Source organism: Clinocottus analis, unplaced genomic scaffold (genome assembly GCF_023055335.1).
Source record: "Clinocottus analis isolate CAN_PGR_092001 unplaced genomic scaffold, fCliAna1.0.p SCAF_13, whole genome shotgun sequence".
Taxonomy (NCBI): Eukaryota; Metazoa; Chordata; class Actinopteri; order Perciformes; family Cottidae; genus Clinocottus; species Clinocottus analis.
The window spans coordinates 446,944-471,681 of record NW_027175854.1 but is presented as its reverse complement, the minus strand read 5'-3'; the positions used below and the strand labels follow the sequence as shown (position 1 = coordinate 471,681).

Here is a 24,738-nt window from a genome sequence, read left to right as displayed (position 1 = left end):
TGATATGATGCAGCTATTAAAAGATAAAAGCCTGTGTGTGCCTCTCAGAATAAACACTTTATCTTCAAGAAACAGCTGATGCGTTAAGACGGCAGACTTTTGGGCAACAAATCAGTACAAAGATTAATTGAACAAACAAATAAACAAAAACCACTTCCTGCAGTTTGCGCTGGGCATCTCTGCCACGCTCCGTGGTTGTTGAACTATTAGCATACTCATGTTTTTCCTTATCCAGAACCGTGTGGTTGATAATGTGAACAGTCGCAGACATGTGACACCATCTTGAGCATGTCGGGTTCGGACCTCTCGTCCTCGCGGTGAGAGGAGTGTCGGCTTACCGAGGTGTATTTTTACCCCGTGTTGTTGCACAGGCGGCGTCGGCCTGGCGTCCGGCCTCCTTCCATGAACTCCCTGCCAGGACCCGGGTGGAGGACGCTGGGTGGAGGACGCTGGGTGGAGGACCCAGGTGGAGGACGCTGGGTGGAGGACGCTGGGTGGAGGACCCGGGTGGAGGACGCTGGGTGGAGGACGCTGGGTGGAGGACGCTGGGTGGAGGACCTGGGTGGAGGACGCTGGGTGGAGGACCTGGGTGGAGGACGCTGGGTGGAGGACCCGGGTGGAGGACGCTGGGTGGAGGACGCTGGGTGGAGGACCTGGGTGGAGGACGCTGGGTGGAGGACCCGGGTGGAGGACGCTGGGTGGAGGACGCTGGGTGGAGGACGCTGGGTGGAGGACGCTGGGTGGAGGACCCGGGTGGAGGACGCTGGGTGGAGGACGCTGGGTGGAGGACCCGGGTTGAGGACCCGGGTGGAGGACGCTGGGTGGAGGACGCTGGGTGGAGGACGCTGCGCGTCGCGGCGTCGGCGTGTTTGTCCGGCTGCGTGCGGACCTGCGCTCGCTTCTCCTCGACCAATCAGAGCCCACGACGAACACGAGACTCACCTTCACAGCCAGAGTGTTATGAGAGGGACAGCGAGCCATATTTGGCATTTATCTGCCACCACTGAACATAGTGGTCTTAATCGTGTGTGAAAATCCTCCCGCGCCAATTCTAAGTCCCAGCATGCCCCATTCAGACAATCTCTTGGCATAAAATACGTAATTTTTCCATTTTTGAACCGAACGACTCAGTTTTTTTGACTGAAACTCCTTCCTAACAGGACAAGACTTTGTTTTATTGTGATTTTTATTGCAGATTCTGATTCTTTAGGTCCTAATCTTTCCATAAAGGTGTCTTATTGACGCCGCAGGAGGCTTTTTTTGGGGAATCTGGCTCATATCATGCTGGATGTTCATAGTTATGATCAACATATCTTTTAAAAGTGATTTGTTTGCAGATATACATTTTTTTCCAAGACTTTGCTGAACAAATACATACAATAAACACAAGTATTGGAATTGATTTGGGGTTCCTACGGCGACTCAAACAGGTAAAAACACTCAAACACATGGGAAAAGAAGGTCTGGAGCCAAAAATGGTTCCCTAGTTTTCAACGGTTTTGTTTAAATAAGCACATTGAATACTTTTACATTTGACAACACGACCCCGGTGACGGTCCTCACATGCAATGTTAGTTTCTGGGTGAGCAGAAGAGATAACCATCTGCTGAAGGATGAAGGCATTTCTCTGGGGCTGCACACGACCCATCACTCCACTTCCTGCTGCGTCCATCAGAGTACATGCCCCGCATGCCTCCAGCGCTACAATGGAAACGTAACCGCCCGCTAATGCGTCATAAGAAACTGAAAACCCTTTTAATGAGCTCATCAGCTGAATCAGTGTCACTTGTACATCCTGACTCACTGCCACGGCAGTAAACACATCCATTGTGATGCCCTCCTGCAGACGGAGGAAGGATGACAGAGGACGACGTTGCACTTCAAGAGGACTTAAACTCAGACGCCTCCTCTTTTAATAACTTCAAACATTGTGATTAGTCCATGTGGAGAAACAATGTGGAGAACTTGACCTTCATTTTGGACATTTCAAGGACATGTCAACTGTTGAACATTACTCTGTCAAATCAAAAATAACATGATAAAAAAAACCTCCTGCTTCTTTTTTCTTAAACAAACAGGTTTATTTTCTATAAAGCAAACATTTAATATATATATAGAACGGGTGAGAGCTGGATAAACACTTGTCTTTTTATGGACCGCTCCATTTCAGGAGGAGGTAAGGCCTCTCAACCAGCACGCTGAACACGTAGCCGACCACCAGCGTGAGCAGCAGATGGCCGAGGAACAGGTACATCTGAAGCAGACAGGAGACACACAACACGTCAGAGACACGACACATCAGAGACACACAACACATCAGAGACACACAACACGTCAGAGACACGACACATCAGAGACACACAACACATCAGAGACACACAACACGTCAGAGACAGACAACACATCAGAGACACACAACACATCAGAGACACACAACACATCAGAGACACACAACACATCAGAGACACACAACACATCAGAGACACACGACACATCAGAGACACACAACACATCAGAGACACACAACACATCAGAGACACACAACACGTCAGAGACACGACACATCAGAGACACACAACACATCAGAGACACACGACACATCAGAGACACACAACACGTCAGAGACACAACACATCAGAGACACACAACACGTCAGAGACACACAACATGTCAGAGACACACGACACATCAGAGACACACAACACATCAGAGACACACAACACGTCAGAGACACACAACATGTCAGAGACACACAACACATCAGAGACACACGACACATCAGAGACACACAACACATCAGAGACACACAACACATCAGAGACACACAACACATCAGAGACACACAACACATCAGAGACACACAACACATCAGAGACACACGACACATCAGAGACACACAACACATCAGAGACACACAACACATCAGAGACACACAACACATCAGAGACACACAACACATCAGAGACACACGACACATCAGAGACACAACACATCAGAGACACAACACATCAGAGACACAACACATCAGAGACACAACACATCAGAGACACAACACGTCAGAGACACACAACACATCAGAGACACGTCCCAGCATCAGGCTGGATGCAACAGGAAGCAACGTGCTGACTCACAAAGTTGATGTCGGTGTAGTGGATCGGGGTCTCCTGCAGGCCGATGTAGAGGATGATGAAGACCGGGTGGGTCAGATAGCAGGCGAAGCTAATGCTGGAGAGAGGGACCCAGAAACCCAGAGACAGGAGACTGTTGATGAAACCTGCAGGCACGAAACACACATCGCTTTTTAACATGTTTCTGCTTTCATGCAGAAATGTTCAGCTCATACTCACTTTACAGGAGGTTCACAGTCGTTTTAAAGCTGTATTTCTATCCACGTTGGTTCAATCACATTTATTGGAGCTTTATTTTGACTAATTGTTATTACTTTAATTGTTTCTGTGTCTTTGAGTCCTTTTTTAAAGGGCTATCCTATGAAATATTATTATTATGATTGTTGTTCTTATTACTATTACTCTTATAATAATGATAATAACAATCAGTATAATATTGTTTGGTCTAGAATAACACAAATGTAGGTGTGGGTTAACAATTGATTATGGAAAAGGCTAAACATTGCCCAAATTGTAGAGTATGTTTTTCTCATATTACAAGGTCATATGGTTATTAAATGTCATTGTGCAGCAGGTCTGTAATATAAAATGCAGTTTGTAGTCTCATTTTGGTCCATAAGAGAAAATGCCATGAAGGTAAAACTTCACTAAGTGTAATCAACCGATACTCAACAATAGTTATGAAATGCAAAAGTATTTGCTGTTCTTGGTGTACCTGCGTAACCCTCCTCACAGGCCAGGATGATCCAGGTCACAGCCAGAGCCCACAGGGGCCGGTGTAGTCCCTGGTAGAGGGCGTGCGGCACAGATGGGTGTGCCGGCGTCTCCCTGAGGATGAAGGCCAACCCAACCACGGCGGCCATGACGGACAGGCAGCAGAACCAACCGAGTGCCGCGTGCCACTGGATTAACAGCGAGTCTTACATTATGAACGGACACAGTTCAGCCTCATGACATCATGAAAAAGAGTGTGACGTGTTTACACTTCTACAAAAGGAGAAGACGATTCTGGCAGCCATGTTCTCACCTTCTGCTTTAGCAGCTGATCTTTCTTTGTTGTTAAGTATATTCCAGTCAGGATTCCTATTAAAAACGGCCCGTATCTCGTGTGCGGTCTCACATAGTAAGACAAAACATAGTTCTCAGATGTTCTGCAAAATTAAGAAGAAGGAAAAACAAAAGACTAGCGGGTCAGCCTTCAGGATTTCACTGTATTAGTAAGTACAACATTGCATCTCCTGCATTGGGTTCCTCAGCTGTTTGCATTCATAGATCACACTCCCTAAATCTCACAGTGTAGATGGCTGAAAGACTGGCAGCTGCTGGAGGGCGGTTATGACAGCGCTGGCCACAGTGGTCACCAGCAGGAGGCCTGCAGCAACAACCACAAACACTCCTCTGTGTCTAAAGAAAGACACGCAGCATGAAGAGCAGGTGGGAACACAGTGAGCTGCAGCAGAGTCATACATTAAATGTGTCCAAGGTAGTTAAAAAACAACATACAGTCTGTAGAAATAGACCAACAGAGGAGTGGTTGCGTAACACTGGAAGTCCAGAGACAGGTACCAAGTCCACGGCACACACTGAGGAGGGATTGTGTCGTCACAATTTAGGAAATAAGTCCAAAATAGAGACACTGGAGCGTCATTTAAACTTACTATCTCATGGACTGGGAGGAGATTGCTTATCAACAGCACGTTAGCCCACCAGTACGTCTTGCAGTCCATCATGGAGTCTATAAATGGGAACCAGTAAGGTCCCCACTGGATGACCGAGATGAGGCCGATGGTCAGACACATAATGAAGAGATGCAGTGGCTGAATCCTGTAGCAATGGGAAGAGAAAGACAACCCACGTGTATGTTACTGCTTTTATATCACACATACAACAAGAGATCAAAAACTGTTCAGAATGACACGTATAGATGATGAAACTGTACCTTTTAATCCGCTTTAACAGGTAGTTGGCCACCAAACTGAGGCTCAGTTTGTCTTCAGCCCGGTCGATGGAGCCCAGCAGAGACCTCGCACTGAGCAGACCCCTACGACCCAAATACACTCTGATAAGTGACAACATAACACACACTTTTTCTTGCTTTTACAGACACACTATGCTGTCAAACTTTGTGTTATCTCCGTCTCACCCGAGCAGTAAAAATGTGTCCACAGCCAGAAAAACCGGCCCGCTGATGGTGAGCACGTGCAGAGGGTTGCTTTCCACTGTTTCCTTCCAGTCTTTGTAGTTATCTGCAAAAGAGGCAACACAACATGTAAGAATATGTATAAGACAATCACTTGCAGACTGAGTTAGCCAGTGGCGGCGCGTCTTGTCGCACCCAGGTTGTTTATCACGGGGAACTGTGCCGAGTGTCCGCATATGATCCACAACAGGCTGAGGACACGGATGCCGTTGAGGGAGGAGTAGCCTCCTCCCGGGATGGAGGAGGAGGTGCTGAAGACGTCCCGGCTGGTGGTCTGTAGAGAGAACGCCTGAAGGCATCGTTGCACACAGCCTTGAGGGAAACAGCGGGCAGCGGTCCTGTCTACGAGAGACCACACTCAATCAACTTTCTGGTGAATGTTTTGTGATGCGTCATCTGGGAAATCGTGTGGACGTCACACACAAACACACGGTACACATGGTACCTACGATTGTCCTCTGAGGTGTCACTCGTAGCATCGCTGCCGGAGGAGCCGTTGGTCTTCATGGTCCCATAAAGGTGGAGGTCAGTGTTCACAGCGGCAGACTCCGCCGTGGGCCTGACCTCTCTGTTCTGTTGCCATCGCATTACAGCTGTGAACAGCGTGGCCGCAAGGGGCATCGCGATCATTACACAACACACAAACCTGCAGGAGGAAAGGTTTCTGTTTTAGGGGAAGACTCCCCAACGTTAACGACAAAGAAAACGACAAAGTCAATGTCTTGAAATGTCAAAAATACAGTTCTTAAAGAGCTTAAATGTACACGAGCATGTGAAATAACCATGTACTGACAGACAGGTGACCTCTGACGCATCAGGAGCGATGGCGTTGGACAAGCAGTGGGTCATGATCATCTCCTGAGTGGATTGATTGACCAGGATGGGAGGTAAAGGAGGAATGAGGGAATTCTGGCCCAACCGGAGTCCCCCTGTTAAAAAACAAAAGTCACAAGTAACATAAAACAAGCACTGGATGGACCGAAAGATAACGTCCAGAGAAAACTGTTTTTGAGATCACTGACCGCACAGCACCAGCATTTGCACGTCGTCTTCTCCACAGGAGTCAGGAACGCAAATACCCACAAAGTACTGGACCTTTTCCTACAATGGTGAACAGCTGTTGTTCACAATCCAAGCCAACTGTCAGGATGACATTGTTTTAACTTGTGTAGTTATGTTGTTTTGTTTTACCTGCCTGAGGAACACCTGGCAGTACTTTCCGGAGAAGGCAGTGCCGTGTGCAGAGCGGCACTGCTGCAGCAGGCCGGGCCGGTTGGCGTTTCCTCCTTTCACATTGCTGCCCATCTTTCCAAATGCGTCATACACTGACAATGCACACGTACGCACAACCACACAACACACACACACACACACACACACACACACACACACACACACACACACACAAACACACAAACACACAAAAGCAATTTAGTGCAACGGGCAGAACAGTGATCCTCCACAAATCTGGTGACTCTACAAAAACCTAATTTTAAGCTCTAACTTATTTTAACGATATAATTGTGCGACTATAATCAATATAACAAAGTGCAAGAAAGTCATAAGATTCAACACAAATTAAGTTTTCAGTGTCTTTGCAATACAATGTAAAAGATACAAATGTAAATACAAATATATCTCAAAAGGTTAAATGAGTGTTTCTTGAGTACACATTTAAATAAACATTGAACAAATACATACTATTTGCTTTATAGTTTTGCTGAGTGTTTTTCCCGGAGAAAAAGGAAAGCCAAGACTTCCTTTATGGCTCAATCTTGTCATTTTAATAAAAAGATAAGACGACGGACGCGTTTCTTCTTCTGCTTCAGTGGAGGGAAACAGCGCCCCCTGTGTGCTGACGGTCAGACATGGCGTTGCACCCTCACATGTGGCGACGGGCGCGTGCGGTTGTTAACTTTGAATTGTCAAACAATCAGACTTGGTCACCGTGACACTGAGGATGAACACGTGTTTTAGTTGTGTGTACTAGTGTGTAGTTAACATTTGCGTGTGTTTCTTCCGTGTTGATAGATAAGCTCGCTGGCAGCTGGTTGTGTATGCAGAAAAACAAACAGACAAACTTAATGTTCATCTGAGAAACACGTGTGAGGACATGACGTCACTTCATCCCCATGACAGAAAGGACTGCTATGGTGAGTCCAAGCTGTGTGCTTTCTCTTCTTGTGTGTATTTAACTACCTGCTGACACTAACGCTGGTGAGTTATTATATTGGAAGAGATATAACTTCACCCTATAATTCTAAAATGTTAGTTGCTTATTATTGTCATAAGCCTGAGCAGATATCTTGCTAGTTCTTTGTGAGAATAAAGCTTTGCTAATACATGTTGTTATATAGCAACTTTCATAACCAAAATATAATACAAAATAATGTAAAATACACAATCAAAACAATGACATTATCAGAACCACAAGCAATTTCACCATAATACAAATAATAATTGTAGTTATTTGAATATCCTTGTTAACATTAATATCACGATAGTGGGGTCTTTTGCGCATGCTACACCTTTAAGACACTTTGTATGAGAACGTACATGTATTTAATATATCTGTTGATGCTTCTTGAGGTGACCAACTCTTATATCTAGATGTAATATTTGCAGTACAGAATATATTTCTGGTTCATTCTCTCTTTACATGTCTGGGATGTGTTGCATTGCACTGGACTGATGCACTACAACAAACCTGTATTGTCCTCGTTTAAAAACATTTCTTTAGCTGGCCTCACTTGGTTTCTGATCCCCTCCCTCCAGACACTTGGCAAATGCACAAGTGACCCAACAACTTAACACACAGAGAGAAAAAGCCTTTTCAAAAGTCAGCAACACTTACTGAGAACGGCGTATTCCTTCGGCCTGTCCTGGTTAATTTCCCAGAGGAACGTGTTGGTATCTTCTGTGCATTTCTGGGACACAGTGAAGGCCTGCTTGTCTTCCAGCGCTGCGCCGCTACACGCTGCAAACAGCAGGAACGCCACGCGACCCAGGGCCATGTTCTCAGACTGAGTGCACCTTTTTTTTGTGCAGAATGTGTTTAAATAACATAGGAGGGGACACATCATCAGGAGGAAGGTGGCGTGAAATTCATCTTGCATGGTGTGGATTGAAAAGCTGCTCTGAGAACTGCAGAGCGTCCTCACCTGGTTTCCTGTGTCAGGTGCGAACAGGATTTGGTTACATGAGGATGAAAGGCTGTGATTACGGCCCCCACACAGGATCAACAAAATTAGAAATCAAGCAGAATAATGACGGCAGAAACGAGCCGGCGTCAGGCGACTTCCTCCATCACCTCTGGGACGACAGATGTTTTACAAAAGCATCCCATTTTATTTCCTCTTGGCATTTTCTTCTTCATTTTCTCCCAGTCTTAGTTTGTTTTTACTGGAACGGTTTGTCTCGAGCTTAAATATTGAATAATCTAGTACTTGAACGCCATCAACAATGGCCACTAGAGGGAGCCTTTGTTCTAAAGACCAACGCCACGTTAACGGACAACAAACTACACACGTTCACGATGATGTATGTAGACAATAACCATATGAAGGTGTCTCAGAGCATCAAAGTACAAACAGGCAAAAAGTAACTGGAGAAATGAACTTACTGAATTAATTTGTCGTAAAGGAAGAAGCATAACATTCAACACAGCCGGCAGACATTGATCCTTAACAAGCTGTGACGTCAACACAGACCTACAGGCTGTAGGTGGATACAGCAGAGTTTATTCTAGTGAAAGCAAACTAAATGTTCTTGTCGTTTTGCAACTTTGCAAAGTCTAATCCGGAAGCCATTTTGTTTATTTCTTATCTCCGTATCTGACGCAGACGGCACAATACAAGCACGCGTGTGAATCATCACTAATAATAATTTACTTATATATTTCCACGATGTGTCATGTGCAGTCAACCTCAGATTTGACTTATGGCAGGTTTCATCATTTATTGACATGAAGAACAGCTTTGTACACGAGCATCAGAAATGTCTAAAAACAGCAGCGAGATGCTTTCTAATCAACAAACACTTCACAGACTGCTTCTCTCGCAGCTCTAGTTTGTTCTACTGCGCCACATTTCATTACGCTTCATCGTCAGAGTAGAAAAACAACTTTTTGGAAATCCTTGGAAGAGAAAGAACCAATAACTGAAGTACGAGTTATGATTTAAAGAAGTGCTTTTTAAAATCTTCCAATAAATACACCTTTTTCCCCGTGATACATCATCATAAATAGCTGCCATGTACATGTATATATTCAGTCAGGAATGTAACATCAAAACCAGTAAAACAGTCTTTTACAAAATATTCTTTTAAAAGCTTATTCAAATTTGGCCCACGTTGTGTTTCTTTAAAAGCTTCCTGTTTCTGATGATATGTAAACGATTATCATTTTATGTATAATCTTGGTCTGATATCTTCTATTTCATCCAATTTCAATTTAATAAAAAGTTTCAGAGCCGGAGTTCATTGTAGAAGTTGAGAAGTGCTCAGAGAGAAATATTAATGTTCCTTAAAAGAAGAAAGATTGTTTGAAGCTGAACTTCTCAACTTTTTTTGAAGACATGAGCTGATCTGGAGAAACCTGAAGCTGCCGAACATTTCCTCTGTGTGTTTTTAAGACATCTGTTTGAAACTAACATAAACAATCCAGAACACTGCCGACTGCGTGAGGATTAATCCCATTACAGCATCATCCACATCATCCAGCCCCAGTGAGGACAATGGAAAAATCTATTCAACGCGTCTTGAAAACATCGACCTATCTGTTGCTTGAAGACGCATAAAGTGACTTAGACATATATTACATACGTGTGCACATATATTGTACACTTGTATACATATTTTAGAACCTTACATGTTCATAATATATACAACAATACTGAATCTCTGACGCTTTAACAATCTTCTCACGTTGAAAACGACAGTGTCACTTCTCCGCCGCGCTCAGTCTCTTAGACTTTATGAACGCCATCCCGTGAGTCCTCATGTGAGTGTTCAGGTTCCCCTCCGTTTCAAACATCCTCCCGCACACTTTGCATGTGGTGCTGGGCGTCCCGTCCGCGACCTCCAGCTGGTTCTCCCGCTGGCTCTCGTCGTCGTCCTTGCCCCTCCGGCCGAGGCCCTGCGGCTCCTTCAGCCGGTGGACGATGAAGAGGTGTCGGGCCAGCGAGCGGCGGGACGTGTAGCACGGGCCGCACTCCTGACACTGGTGGGACGAGCCGTCCGACTTGTGCTGGGGGATGTGCTCGTGGAACGCTGCCACGTCCTCGGTGGCGAAGCCGCAGACGGCGCACTTGTGAACTTTAAGGATGTTCACCTTGAGCCTCTTCAAGGGCTGCGAGTCGCTGCCCCTGGAGTTCAGGCCCGGAGACCCCTCATCCTCTCCTTGCTTCCTTTTGGGGCTGCGGGGCTGCAGAGGAGGGAATGACAGACCCGTGAAGATCACTTGTAAGTTTAAAAAGATGAACTGACGCATAATAAAATGCATGTGTGCTAAGGTACCGTTTCCTTGTCAGGTAGCGCCTCCGTGCGGTCAGAGGTTACAGGTTTCCCATCTGGGTCTTTGACGCCATGCATCAGATGGATGTGCTGATCCAGCAGCACTCTCTTAGCAAACGGCTGACTGAGAGCTGGACAATGCCTATGAAAGGACAGTGACGATTATAAGTCTTTTGCAAGCAGATCTTTGACTTCTATTGAATGCAATTTCTTTGTATTTGTGTTATTGTTAAACATCTCCGCCAATAGAATCACGTGGTTGTTTTCTGTGGCGAATAACTGGATCACAGTAGTAGTTATGTCCTCGATTATGACCAAAATCACAGGATCTTTCTTTGTTATGCCAGATCAGGAAACTTGTACATGTTCCGTTCTGGATGCCAACAAGTACTTTGTCGTTGTCTTTTGAGGACTGGAGGGAACCACAGTGATGTGTACTCACGGGCAGCTGTACACCCTGCGCTGTCCCTTGTGTTTGAGCCGGTTGTGTCTGCAGAGACTGTGGGAAGAGCTGAAGGACTTCTCGCACTGCCGACACGGGTGCTTCTTCAACGTCTGCAATGGAAGGAGAACCCATAATACCTTTTTAAAATATAGTCATTTATGGATTTTACTCCAGTGTGACTTGTAAAGTGAAGATGATCTGCAGCAGTATATAAGATGTTTAAGAAATAGCACCAACTCCATCAAATACAACTGTACAATGCTGCTTGCACCTCATTGTGGCTCATGATGTAATACACAATATGACACCATGATTAAATCGATGTTTCTGAACGCTATGCAGAATCTCACCTTGCCATGTTCACGCCTCATGTGAGCCACAAAGACCTCCCTGGAGCTGCAGAGACTCCTGCAGTCTCCACATGTGTATCCTGAGCTGGGCGGCTTCTTGAGCTCCACTTTCTTTTGAGGTGGCTTCTTTTCTCCCTTGTCTTGACCTCTGTCATTTCCTCCGTCTTTGTGGTTGTTCTTACTGGGGCTGTTGGTGCTGTTGGAGTTCGTGGGCTTGGTGCTCAGAGGAAGGTTGATGCCCAAGTTGGGTGGACCTTCGATGTTCTTCAGGGTCCCATGGGTGGCCTGGAAAGGATCCACAGATGCAGATTGAATTAAAACAGATTGAATTGAAACAAATACATCTGCAAAGCACTGCTATGTATGAGTAGGACTCATAACTGGCCTTGAAGATATCAATAAAGATAGTCATACCTAACGTGAGGTTTGATTTCAGGATGGATTAGACGTTTAAAAACAGACTCACGCATACATAAAAAGGAGATGTTTTTGTTAAGCATCCTCAATATAGCTGCTGGTCATGCCCACCTTGATGTGGTCCACCATCAGCTGCTTCTGGGCGTAGTGCACGGAGCAGTCGGGGCATTTGAACACTGAAACTTTGTTATTGACGATATGCTGGTCGAAATGCGAGTGGAGCAGCGACTGCAGGGTGAACACGGTGTCGCACATGGAGCACTTGTAGATCAACCTGAAAGACACAAATACAACTTTTACATTTACTGCAATCTGCACGCATGTATATCTTCAAAGGGCAAAAGCAGGGCCTCGCTCAGACAATGGTACAAGAACACCTGCTGCTGAGCACCTGAGTCATCAGGGAGGCTGATGAAGGAGTGGATGTGAGTCAGTGAAAGGTTTCCATGTGGAAAAAAACAAATCCAAGTTAATCCACCATGTCTAAAACCCACAAATCCTGCTACTGATGAAGCAGAGAAGATGTTTTTTCTTTGAAAAAAACACAGAATTTGACGTGGGTCTTATGTTATTTGTGCCTGTGTGAAAAGGAAGTGTGTGTGTGGATGTCAATTCTTTGATTACAACGTTTTGTTTTAAATATAATTTTAAAAGGTGTGTCTTTCAAAATGTACACTTAATGTATACAATAAAGAATAACTGTCTGTTATTTGTGCATATGACAGTAGAAATATCTTGAATCTTACAACAGGAAAATACTTTGCTGAAATGCATTTGGTTTGAATTGGCATTCATAAATAATAATAATAATAATAATAATAATAATAATAATAATAATAATAATAATAATAATAATAATAATAATAATAATAAGTGCACTCAGTGTTTTCGACCTACTTGGGCTCTCCGGTCTTCATTCCTGGATGCTGTGTGTTCACATGCGAGTGCGTTGCAGGTGCAGACTTGAAGGCCATGGGGCACAGAGGACATTTATAGAAGACCTCGCAGTGAGAGCTCTGGATGTGAGACTTCACAGTTGCAGCATCAGCAAAGATCACACTGCAGTGGATACAGCTGCAGAGAGAAGCAATACGAGGTGGCAAAAATCAGATTTATAAACGATTTTAACACACAGAAAGTCAGTTGAACTCATTCCTGAGACAGGAGATGGTTTTTATCTTTGCATAGAGAGCACACAGAGCGTCACGCTAGCTGTTATGCTAAGCTAGGCTATCATCCTGCGTAGTGTGGTATGAATCCTCTCATCTAACTACCAAATAACCAAATGGCTGTGAAAGTATCATCACCAGAGTCCAAAATATATATAACTTTGGAGATTTAAACTTTGCAACAAGAAGTTCATTATAATAATATTTAAAAATAGCAGATTCATTATTGAATCATAAGTTCAAATGAAAATCATCCGTTCTAATGGTTTCTATTTTGGGTTACTCCACATAGAAATTGTCTAATTTCCCCCCATGAGGTAAATTGTGAACTATATCACTCTCAGTTGTATGAGATTGTCAAGCGGAGTCAAACCTAATGCAGAAATAATAACTGTAATTAGATATGACATCGTGAGTGGCACTTTAAAAGAAAGCAGCAAGAGACATTAAGTCTGAGTATCGCCACTTGGAACGGAAGAACACAGCTCAATAATAAATATCAGGAATCTGGTTTTAGATTTTAAAAGAAGCTACACCTCCAGAGAAAACTAAAATGAATAATGTTATGATTTTAGTGAAGGTAGACTGACCGGTAGCCGACTCTGCGGGTGTAATGCAGGCAGTTCTTTGTGACATGCGATTGGAAATGGACGGAGCGGCAGCTGGCGCCGCACTCGGGGCAGATATAAGGAGACTTGTGCTGGTGGATTCGCTGGTGTGACAGAAAGCTGCAATGGTTTGGTAGAAGCATTTGGCAGATGGTGCATGTTTTCTGAAAAAAGGAGAAGATCGTCAGTTGCGTTTCATCGTGGCGCCGGAACGATTTCACCCTGAATATGAATATCTATCAGGATACTGTGAAATCAAATTGAACCATATTATGTCGCAGTTCACACGTTACACACACCTGCCCGCTGGACTCCTGTGCCTGTTGGTAGTGCAAAGCGAGTAGGCCGTCATCCTGGAACATTTTGCTGCACTCCAAGCACTTGAGGCTGTGCCTGCAGAGCTTCGACGCATCGCCCTCCAAGGGCATGGCTGCAACAAGAGGAGCACTGCAGGGAGCAGAAATCACCGTACTTTGGGATCCTGAACCAGCGACTCTCCCTGGGATCTGGCCGGTTGCTTTTGCTTGGGAGGTGGAGGTTGCGCCGGTGATGTTGGGTGGATCTGGCGAAGGTGACGCGGTTATCATCTGATCTGCGGGGATTGGTTTTAGGATTAGATGTGAGCACTGCATGACAGCCCCTTTGTCCTTGTGGCCCCTGGCGTGAGACAAGAGGCTGCATTTGTTGTAGAACAATAGACTTTCGGCACAGTGGTTGCAGGTGACCTCGATCCGCACGCTGCGACGCTCAAAGTGATGCGCCAGGCTCTTCTCAAGAGCAAATGAATCTCCACACTCCAGGCACTTGTAACCACGTGAGGGTAGAGAGATACAAGCTGAGGTTGGCGGAGAGAGGTTTGGTACGTACACGGGGACGGGATTTATGCTGCTCAGGACTTTGTTGAAGGCGTCCACTACAGAGCTTTGAGAGCTGTTGAACACTTGAATCCTCGAGACTTTCTTTGTGGCCCTGCTTGCAAAGATTGTATGCTGTTTGATTGGCTTTGGTTGTTTGGAAGACAGGGCCTTTTTGATATCGCAGACAGCGGAGGATACGGTCTGAGGCAGGAGATTGAGTTTACTAAGATGCACTGTCTTTGGCACAAGTTTGGCATTAGCCAGACTGGAGGCAGGCACCGTGACCGTCTGTTGCTGGATGGCCTTAGCAGCTTTTAAGATGGCGCTGCTGGCACTTTGCACTGATGCAGCGGGGATGACTGTGGCTTTCACTGTGGTATTATTGGCTAGTTTCAGGTTGATGATCTGGGAACCAGCTGTCTTGACTGCTGAGACAGGCAGGAAAGCTGTCGCCAAAGGTTTAATGGTCATTTGCTTGGTTATTTTAATTGAAGGGCCTCCAGTGGTGGCTAATACGGTGGTTGACAGAGAGGGTCTTTTGGGAGATGAGAACATTGCGCTATTCTCTCCTCTTTTCAGACCTTCAGGACCGAACTCTGATGCAACTCGGGTGACCATACGCTTGATCTGCCCGGACGATGTCTTGATTGTTTTGATCCTGACTTTTGGGATCACTGGGGCGGTGTCCGAGCTCGAGGTGGGGGAACCTTTGCTGCTACCCTCACTTGTGACACTGGAGGGACTGTCTGGTTGTCTTGTTAGCAGTCTTTTTGCAAACTCGAGGGCTGTCTCTTGCTCATGTGCTTTCTCTGGAGCTCTGGGGTTGTTATCCGCTGGGGCGGATTCTTTCTGTGTTGTAGGAGAATCCAAAACACCCGAATCTGAAGTGTTAGCCTTTTTGGCACTGAGAGCTACTATTGCTGCTATACAGGATGAGAGCTTTGCAGAGGTCTTGGCTTTGACTTGAGACATGCTGGACACATTAACGAGCCCCGCTGGCTCTTCAGTCCCCCTGCTCTCCTGATCTTGAGTTTTCTGTAGTTCCCCTTCAGCTAAACTCGATTGAGGGAGCTCGTTGGACTTGGAACATCCTACAGTTTCATTGGCGCTCTTGTTTTGACCAGGTTTTTGGTCTCTGTTCTCTGTGGGCTTAGAAGCATTGTCTAATGCTACAGGAGACTTGGGATTCTGCTCCTCTGTCTTAGTAGTGGATATAAAGGTTGACTGGCCTCCCTGCGTGTCCGTTGGATCATCAACCTCAATTTTATCATCATCATCAAACTCTTCAGCACTGGAGATGGGGCTGAATTGATTGAAGGTTAGTAAATGGTTATTGAATGACTGTGCGTCCTCCACGGGAGCTTTCCATCCATTTTTGGTGCAATGAGTATCTGGTTGTATTGCAGCAAAGAAGCTATTATGGAGTCCATTGCCAACAGAAGGGTGTTGGGGATGGAAATGTCCATTCTTCTCCGATATGGTTCCATCATGCTCCCGAGTGTCTGCGTTTCGGATGTTCTTGACAATGACACTAACGCCAACGTCAAGTCCTGTGGAGGAGTTGTGGGACTCGTCGTCACCACTCGTCACCCCACCGCCACTGGGTTGCTTGAGCCGTCCGTCGTGGTCATTATGGGGCCCGGATTCAATAGCAGCTTTAGGGTCCACCATGTCAGGGATGTCAAAGGCCGCCAGCAGGTCATCAAAGTCCGGCGTCTTCATATCTCCCATTGTCCTGCCCCCGTCCTGAGGAGATTACCTGGGGAACACAGAAGAATTGGTGCAATAATCAGTAACATAAGCCATGTTTACTACAGATTTCATCAACAACATGGACTATTGTAGTTAATCCGTCGTGATCTGGTGCTGATTGATCCTGATCGTTTTCATCTGCTCATTAGATTATGAGCTGTCTAGTGTGTGAAGCTGATATTTGGGTTTTAGCTACAACCAATAATATCCATGAATCATAGTTTCTATATTGGAAAGGTCCATGGAGTGTCACTAGGCTGACTAACATCATCCTAAATCCATCTTGGGTCCCAAATGAGGCCTTTTCTCACGATGATGGCGGGTTAATGTTGATAGTCAAAGCTGTCTTGATTTGTTAAATGTTACCCAAATTCATATTTGATTAATAGTGTAATACAATACAGATTTCCAGCTTTGGAAGAGACTCCAAACATTTACTCCATACGTTTGACTAAAATTAGGTCGTTAATGTTCAGCCCTGCTTCTGTGTTACTTTCCTTTGAACAACACTGGAAACCCTCTTTTTACAATGAAGGACGATGACAGATCAACTTTTTTTTCATGGATATTTCTCTCATTAAATACTCAATGTGTTCCTGTTGTAAATTACACTATGGCTTATTTCGGAGTTGGGTCTAAGCGTCATTCATTTGTTTTGGGGTTTCGTTTATCGCCACATAAACACCACTGAGTCGCTGCTTTCTACTGTCTGATTGTGATGTTATGCATTAATCTCTTCTGCTACATCTAAGACTGACGTACAGTTTCTTCTTTGTATGCCTCATCCGCCCTCACATTGAGCCACTTCATTGAACTGTTCCTGATGGAAACACTCGGGGGGTAGATGTGTCATTTTCTTGACGTTGTACTTGGGTACTTCCTCTCTAATCACTACATGGTCAGCATTGCTATAATTAAACAAATTAAACGGAAGAAAACAAGTATTTTCCACTGTGCTAATCCATTTGACTTGAAAAGCTGCTGATGCAACAAAGCAAGACAGAAATCAGAGAGTTCCTCTTTTTATATTTATTTACGTATATATAATCGGGATGATTGATTAGCGTACCCTTTATTGTGCAGGTGACCATACATGGTCATTAGTGCCCTATAAAGGGTTCAGTTATTTCTTACCAGTGGACTTACAGTCAGCTGGTTTTGTGCTTGAATAAAAAAATACTGAATTATGAACTGTAGACATGATCATGATGACAGGTGAAGACTTTAGTGAGAAAGTGTGAGGATGAACGCTCCAGCAAACACAACATATTTAATAGTTGAAAACCAACAATGTTCAGAGAACATGTTTTTGTTTGTGAATTCTTAAAGCAAATAGTCTGATACTGTATTATTTAATATCAGAAAAAATAATAATTAGTGGGTTGTAACTCTTCAGAAACCAACCAGTTTTTATTTTTGCACAGTGAGCACTGCAATGGAGGCGTGGTGGACTGTGGCTGTGTGTGTTGTGTGTGTTGGGGACAAAAGGCACCGCCTTGGAGCTGCTCTGCTTGTACAGCTAAACCAGCTCAGTCATCCAAATGCATGGTCTAACACATCTGCACACACACACACACACACACACACAGACACACATCTTGGTGCCTCGCCTTTTGGTTTTTCAAAAAAGCAACAATTCCCAGTTGAATGCAGATGACGGGATAGTTGTGATAAGGAGGCTAACGTAAACAAAATGCCAGAGAGACACGGTATGGAGGGGGAAAGGGAAGGCAAGAAGTGCAGTGAGAGGAAGAAGAAAGATGGCTGCTGAGCTGTGCGAGGCTGCAGCAGAGAGAAAGGCCTGCTGGAAAGAACTGCTCGCCACGGCCATGACAGCCAGAGCAGCCTGACGTGGAAAGTAAATGAAGGTTAAATACAGAGAAGCATGAAACATATGCAACACAGAGCCCCTCTCAACAACAGCTGTTTAATACACATTTCATTACCAGCTCAAATCCTGAGTCAAACTACAATCTCAGTCAAGTGAATGTAAAACAACAATGGTGGAAACATGCAAGTGATCAGCCACTCCTCACCCTCTCGCCTCCGTCCCTCTCCAGCCTCTAGCCAAACCTTCTTCCCTTCCTTCCTTCCTTCCTTACCATCCTGCAACAAACACAGTCACAACACTCTTAACCCACAAAGAGGCCACCCCACCCTGCTGCCGGGAGGAAGGACACACAAAAAAAAAGCTTCTGCTTCTTCCCGGCCATGCAAAGGCCTGAGGCTGCAGGGTCAGGTTACATCCAGCGGTCTGCTGCGTGGTGGTGGTCCCGTGTGAGGATCCTCCTTCGTCATTCTCTGCACCGTTAGCAGCACACAGACATACAAACAGACGGGTGGATCGTGCTCTTGCATGTGTGTGTGTGTGTGTGTGTGTGTGTGTGTGTGTGTGTGTGTGAGGCTCCTGGCTGCAGATTCAGAGTCCCAGTCAGCCACGTCCCCCTCATCCCTTCCCTAAATCTCCCCCCTCGCTATGAGCCGTGCTGCGTCGCACGTCGTCATCCAGCAGCAGCAGCAGGGTCTCTGCATGAGCCGTGGTCGCCAGGAGCAGAGCTGTGAAGAGCCGCCGTGGAGCAGTCTGAGCTATCTCTACAATCCCCGAGTGCAGCACAGAGACCGCATTGTTCCTGTCAGCCCTCGTCTACCTCAAACCGGTTTCATCTGGTTCTGGTCACCCAACAAAAAGCCCTGCGCTGCAGCACGGCCTCGGACACACACACACAGGCAGAAGCCGGTGCGCTCGCCTCCCTGGAAACACGGCAACATTTCACACGGATCCTGTGACAGATTTAGTAAAACAAGAGCTCGGTATTTTACAGACGTATTTAAATGAGATTCACCACTCTGGTTGCTTGCTTTCTGCTGTAAAATTAGGCCATAAAAATACAACAACTGCACCAAAAAAAAGGTGCTGCTTGGGTGAGAAAAACCACACACTGTGAACAAACAATCGGTTACTTGAGATGAGCTTTAGAAACACATGATATTCAGCTTGGCGCATGGAAAGGAAGAAACAAAGAGAGGTAGCAGTAGAAGCTCAGTCGGGCGCCTCGGCCTTCCTCCCTGGTGCTTTCAGCCTACACACACTGCTGGTTTGCAGCCCGCAGCAGCAAAGGGGAAACAGGCCGTTCATGCACCCATCTACCCAGATCTCCATCAACCGCATGCCAGCCCTGCCCACATGTGCCACCACAGAGACAAACAACATAAACATGCTCGTTCATGCATATATAGAGGTAAATGTGGCATACCCTTGTCAGATTTTTTCCCACTCTGTGAGATATTCAGGAAAAGAAAAATCTTCCTGCAGAGGCCTCAGCACCTGCCTTTTACCTCAGCCCCAACCATTCCAGTCCCCATCCTCCTCCTCCTTCACCTCCACCCCTCCCCCCCTCTTCCCAATCTCTTTCACTGGGTCAGTCCTGGATTTTAGTCCCAGTCCAGGCCTCGCTTTTTCCTGAAGCCACCACCACCACTACGTCTGTGCATGAAGGGACGGAGAGAGAAAGGGGGCAGTGTTCAGCAGGCGAACCAGGCCTTTTGTCTGTGTCTGTGCAGGGGGGCGAGGGGACTCTCCACTCCGGCTCTGGAGCAGCAGCTGGTGCAGAGAAAGAAGAGAGAGAGAGAGAGAGAGAGAGAGAGAGAGAGAGAGAGAGAGAGAGAGAGAGAGGGAGAGAGAGGGAGATGAAGACAGAAGGAGGTGGGGGAGATGGAAAGGAAGACCAGGAAATGAGTAGGAACAGCGTATAATGAGGGCTTGAATACACACTATGTTCATGTGTTGGGCCTCAGCCGTAGTTTAGACATATGAGCTGTGAGGTGAGGATGCGGAGATGAACTTGAATAAATATCCATTTTTCTGAAAGGGATCGATAACATTATACATTTATAACATAGTGTATAAATAGCACAGCCCTGTCTCCTCATTTGCATGTTGTGTAATCCAAGGTCAACCCCGAACTCACTCGCCACGACACAACATGCATACATATCTGAGAAGAGATATTTTCAATGTGAAAGATGCAATAATAGCAACACGTCATCCTACATGTGAGGGATTTGAACTTCACAAATGCAAATGAGAACATGATGCGCTGTCATAGTTACGTACACAGACACAACATCTGAAACAACGCAATTAAAAAGCAGACTTCTGTTATTACATCAAATTACATGTGATTAAAACATAAATTGGTAAACAAAAATGCAATAACCTACCTGAGAGGCTGCAGAGAGGCTTCAGCTGAGTGAGTCTCTCTGTGGCCTGCCACCATCCTTCATACATCTGGAAGAGATATGAAAGACAGCCATGACTGCTGCAGCGTTAACTGTCCTCCATCGTTCAGAGGAAGCTGCCAGATTCATTCATCAGACAACACAAATGTGTTTCATACACTGCAATGCAGCTGGATTCATGCATCTGTTTGGGTCCTAAAAGGCCCTCGTGGCGCCTCCCGCCTCTCTACAGTGTGACAGATGCAGTGCAGGAGGGATGAGGGTGCTGAGGGTGCTGAGGGTGATGAGGGTGATGAGGGTGATGAGGGTGCTGAGGGTGCTGAGGGTGATGAGGGTGCTGAGGGTGATGAGGGTGCTGAGGGTGATGAGGATGCTGAGGGTGCTGAGGCTGATGAGGGTGATGAGGGTGCTGAGGGTGATGAGGGTGCTGAGGGTGCTGAGGGTGATGAGGGTGCTGAGGGTGATGAGGGTGATGAGGGTGCTGAGGGTGCTGAGGGTGATGAGGGTGATGAGGGTGATGAGGGTGCTGAGGGTGATGAGGGTGATGAGGGTGCTGAGGGTGCTGAGGGTGATGAGGGTGATGAGGGTGCTGAGGGTGCTGAGGGTGATGAGGGTGCTGAGGGTGATGAGGGTGATGAGGATGATGAGGGTGATGAGGGTGCTGAGGGTGATGAGGATGATGAGGGTGATGAGGGTGCTGAGGGTGATGAGGGTGATGAGGGTGGTGAGGGTGGTGAGGGTGCTGAGGGTGATGAGGGTGCTGAGGGTGATGAGGGTGATGAGGGTGATGAGGGTGATGAGGGTGCTGAGGGTGCTGAGGGTGATGAGGGTGATGAGGGTGATGAGGGTGATGAGGGTGCTGAGGGTGCTGAGGGTGATGAGGGTGCTGAGGGTGATGAGGGTGATGAGGGTGGTGAGGGTGGTGAGGGTGCTGAGGGTGATGAGGGTGGTGAGGGTGGTGAGGGTGGTGAGGGTGCTGAGGGTGCTGAGGGTGCTGAGGGTGATGAGGGTGATGAGGGTGCTGAGGGTGCTGCGCTCCTCCACCCCGAGCGGAGGCACGGTCACATGACGTCATGCTGTCTCCGTGCACGTCTGTCATGTTCAGATGTAAAATGTTAAGATGTATATTTATAGTACGTGAGACTAATATTAACGCCATAATATCCTGTATAATAGAGGTAAAAAAGCTGAAGAAATTGACTGATTAATATATTTATATGTGTGTGTTTGTGTGTGTGTGAGGTATTGTCAGACATTGTGGAATAAGATTATCACCTTGATGGGAATAATACAGAATAAATGGATTTACACGAGTTAACTGTTTGAATTTAAAGCTATAACATAAAACATTTGGGAAAGTAAATGATGTGCTCGGATGAATAATACTCAGAGTAATTTATATTCTCTTTCTATCTGTTGTGTGACAAAATGAAAGCAATGTGTGTGTTTTTAATCCCAGCGCTCCTTCACGGCCTCTCATTGGAGCGATGAGGATTTATTCTAAAATGTGATGAAGAGCGAAGACCTCGTATGACAAACTGTCTTCTTTTAATCGACACTTTGCTGCTTCCTCATTAAATGGCTCATTTCCACTTTTCATAAAGCCAATATTATTATATATTGCAGTCTTGACAGCACCATCAGGACACTTAATGTCTCATCTGACATTTTAAAAGACTGAATAGAAACGAGGGAGGGCATTATTCTCACGGCTCAAAATATAGATTTTACAAGCGAGATCATACATTTTTCCCTTTGCTGTTCATGAAATACATCAAATCTGACTGAAGAAACATGCAACAATACAATAAGTATATTCTCTCATGCTTTAAAGAACATAATACAAACATGTAATATAAAACCAGCGACATGATTTCTTCGTAAATGCAGCCCACAGTGCCCTCTGCTGTCAGCTTGAGGGTAAAGCAGGACTTTAGACGCATACAGAACTATAGCTTTTCATATCAATCACAACTTATAATTAATTACCAGTTTCAATTACAAAAGGAAACGGCATGACGCAGTCACAGCTTCTCAAACTTCCTCACTCGAGTATCTAATTGTGTGTTGAAGGACAAGCAATCAGACATGAGTGTTGTGAACGTGTCAATCAAAGGTTTGATAATTAAAAGCTCCTCAGCCTCTCAGCATGCGGCGTAGTACCTTTTATTATTATTATTATGTTTCTTTCACGTCTTCAGCATTTGGTTTTGCTAAGTGTTCAAGATGGACGCTCACTTTCAGTATATTCCCCAATTTCATCATTTTCGTTTTTTATTCAGGTTTTAAATTAAACACACAATAAGTCTTTTCCATTATTATTATTAAGTATTGATTAAAAAAACAAAACATTATTTCCGAGGTACATTTAATGTTCCTGTGATCATATGCAGGATATCGTTGTGTCACATAGAAAATAAACCGACCCATATTTCGGATGGCACTTCCTCGTGCTGCCCTTTTGCCGTAGTGACTCATCCTGTGTTGTTAAGGTCACGCTTGGACGAAGATGCGATGCAGAAGCCAGAGATGCATCTAATACGGGATGTGTGTTGAGCCTCTGACCCGACGATACACACAGGAAGCCTACAACCTTTTCAACTTCCCCGTGTGGACTCCTTATCGGTCCCCATCGGGTCTCTTCCTCTTACAATCTGTCCGTCAATACCATCATGAAAGCGTTCAGTCAAGGAGGAGAATCTCCCACACTGCGTTTAGCGATGGCTGCGTTCACGCTGTTGACCTTTCCAGGGGATAAACACACGCTGATAAACTGCACACGACAGGCCGCCATATGCTGCATTGTCAGATTCTTGTAACTGGACACACGACAGGTGTTTTTTCCGCAGCAAAAAAACACACAATGTGTATGATCGTTGTCTGCGACCCGGTGTCCTGAGCTGCGGCGTCATTTCCTCTGAACGGAAAACAAGCCAAGTTTGAAACGCTGCGAATCTTGTTTGTGGAAACGCAGAAAACGTCACAAAGCGCTTCACGTGAGAAGAAACAGACACAGAATGCATTAAAAATACAAATTCTGCTGTTGTAGCATATTCATACGGATATGCTGAGGTAAAAATCACTTTTTGGGGTCTGATAATAATATTAAAAATGTATTTTTCTGTTTTATTCTGAAGGTTTCTCCTCATCCTTTTGAATTAGAAGTTAATATTTTCTCTAGACAATGTTGTGTGTTTTACTATCTGACAGCTGTGCAGTTTGAAACTTAATATTTTACACATATAATATTACAACAGCTAAAAATACTTTGTGTAAAATGGTGCAACGGACTGAAAAAAAGATAATGGTGATAATGGTGGAACTAAAGTCTGTGTGTGTGTGTGTGTGTGTGTGTGTGTGTGTGTGTGTGTGTGTGTGTGTGTGTGTGTGTGTGTGTATATATATATATATATATATATATATATATATATATATATATATATATATATATATATATATATATATATAGTTTCCCTAAACACAGATTAAAGATACGAGCAAAATTGATTCCAAGAGCAACTAATAGCATCTTCTTTACTACTTTTTCCTCCATTTTTACCTCATACTTTTATTTCATAAACGTGCTTTACATTGACTGTGTAGAGTGCAGCAGGCGTGTCTACATGCAGATGCACCAGAGAGATGTGTGGTTAGGTGTGTGTATGTGTGTATAAGTGTGTGTATAAGTGTGTGTGTGTGAGTATGTGTATAAGTATGTGTATAATTATGTGTATAAGACGTCTGGCTCAGAGAAATGAGGTGACCTCTTTTTTTTATTTAAGTATATGTATTTATTTTCCTGTACTATGTTGGTGTACCAGTGGGATGATGGGTATGTTGTATGTTTGTATGTCAAGAAAAAAATAGAAAAAGACTGAATTTTCAGTTAAAACAAAAATTTGGAAAAAAAACAAACATGCATGTGATGAAATATTGAACTTTAGATTCACATGAAAGCTTTACACTTCCATTAACATTTAGCATTCAATAGAACTATAAAATATACACAGTTAGTGATGTAAAATAGTGGAAACTTGCATCAACCTCCAACATTGAAATGCT

At 45.0% G+C, this 24,738-nt stretch overlaps 2 protein-coding genes across 3 annotated transcripts; both read right to left on the bottom strand.

The window, feature by feature from the left end:
- Nucleotides 1–2,149: 2,149 nt before the first annotated feature.
- oacyl (O-acyltransferase like) lies at nucleotides 2,150–8,342 on the bottom strand. Its single transcript, XM_068574162.1, has 15 exons — nucleotides 8,183–8,342; nucleotides 6,520–6,653; nucleotides 6,351–6,429; nucleotides 6,122–6,257; nucleotides 5,760–5,974; nucleotides 5,464–5,670; nucleotides 5,272–5,374; nucleotides 5,068–5,169; nucleotides 4,787–4,952; nucleotides 4,632–4,711; nucleotides 4,422–4,532; nucleotides 4,156–4,279; nucleotides 3,844–4,030; nucleotides 3,132–3,274; nucleotides 2,150–2,254 (listed from the first exon to the last, which is right to left on the bottom strand). Exons 1-15 carry the CDS (start codon nucleotides 8,340–8,342, stop codon nucleotides 2,150–2,152), a joined length of 2,052 nt encoding a protein of 683 aa, XP_068430263.1.
- Nucleotides 8,343–9,276: 934 nt separating this feature from the next.
- Nucleotides 9,277–19,789, bottom strand: znf532 (zinc finger protein 532). Of its 2 annotated transcripts, none has more exons than XM_068574250.1 (9): nucleotides 19,692–19,789; nucleotides 14,128–16,444; nucleotides 13,811–13,992; nucleotides 12,949–13,125; nucleotides 12,163–12,325; nucleotides 11,635–11,919; nucleotides 11,282–11,394; nucleotides 10,843–10,981; nucleotides 9,277–10,750 (listed from the first exon to the last, which is right to left on the bottom strand). In XM_068574250.1, the coding sequence occupies exons 2-9, from the start codon at nucleotides 16,414–16,416 to the stop codon at nucleotides 10,268–10,270; spliced, it is 3,831 nt and encodes a 1,276-aa protein (XP_068430351.1). In that variant the 5' UTR covers nucleotides 16,417–16,444; nucleotides 19,692–19,789; the 3' UTR covers nucleotides 9,277–10,267. The 2 variants fall into 2 exon arrangements, with proteins under 2 accessions (XP_068430351.1, XP_068430350.1); XM_068574249.1 differs by lacking the exon at nucleotides 19,692–19,789 and adding an exon at nucleotides 18,474–19,175.
- Nucleotides 19,790–24,738: the final 4,949 nt, after the last annotated feature.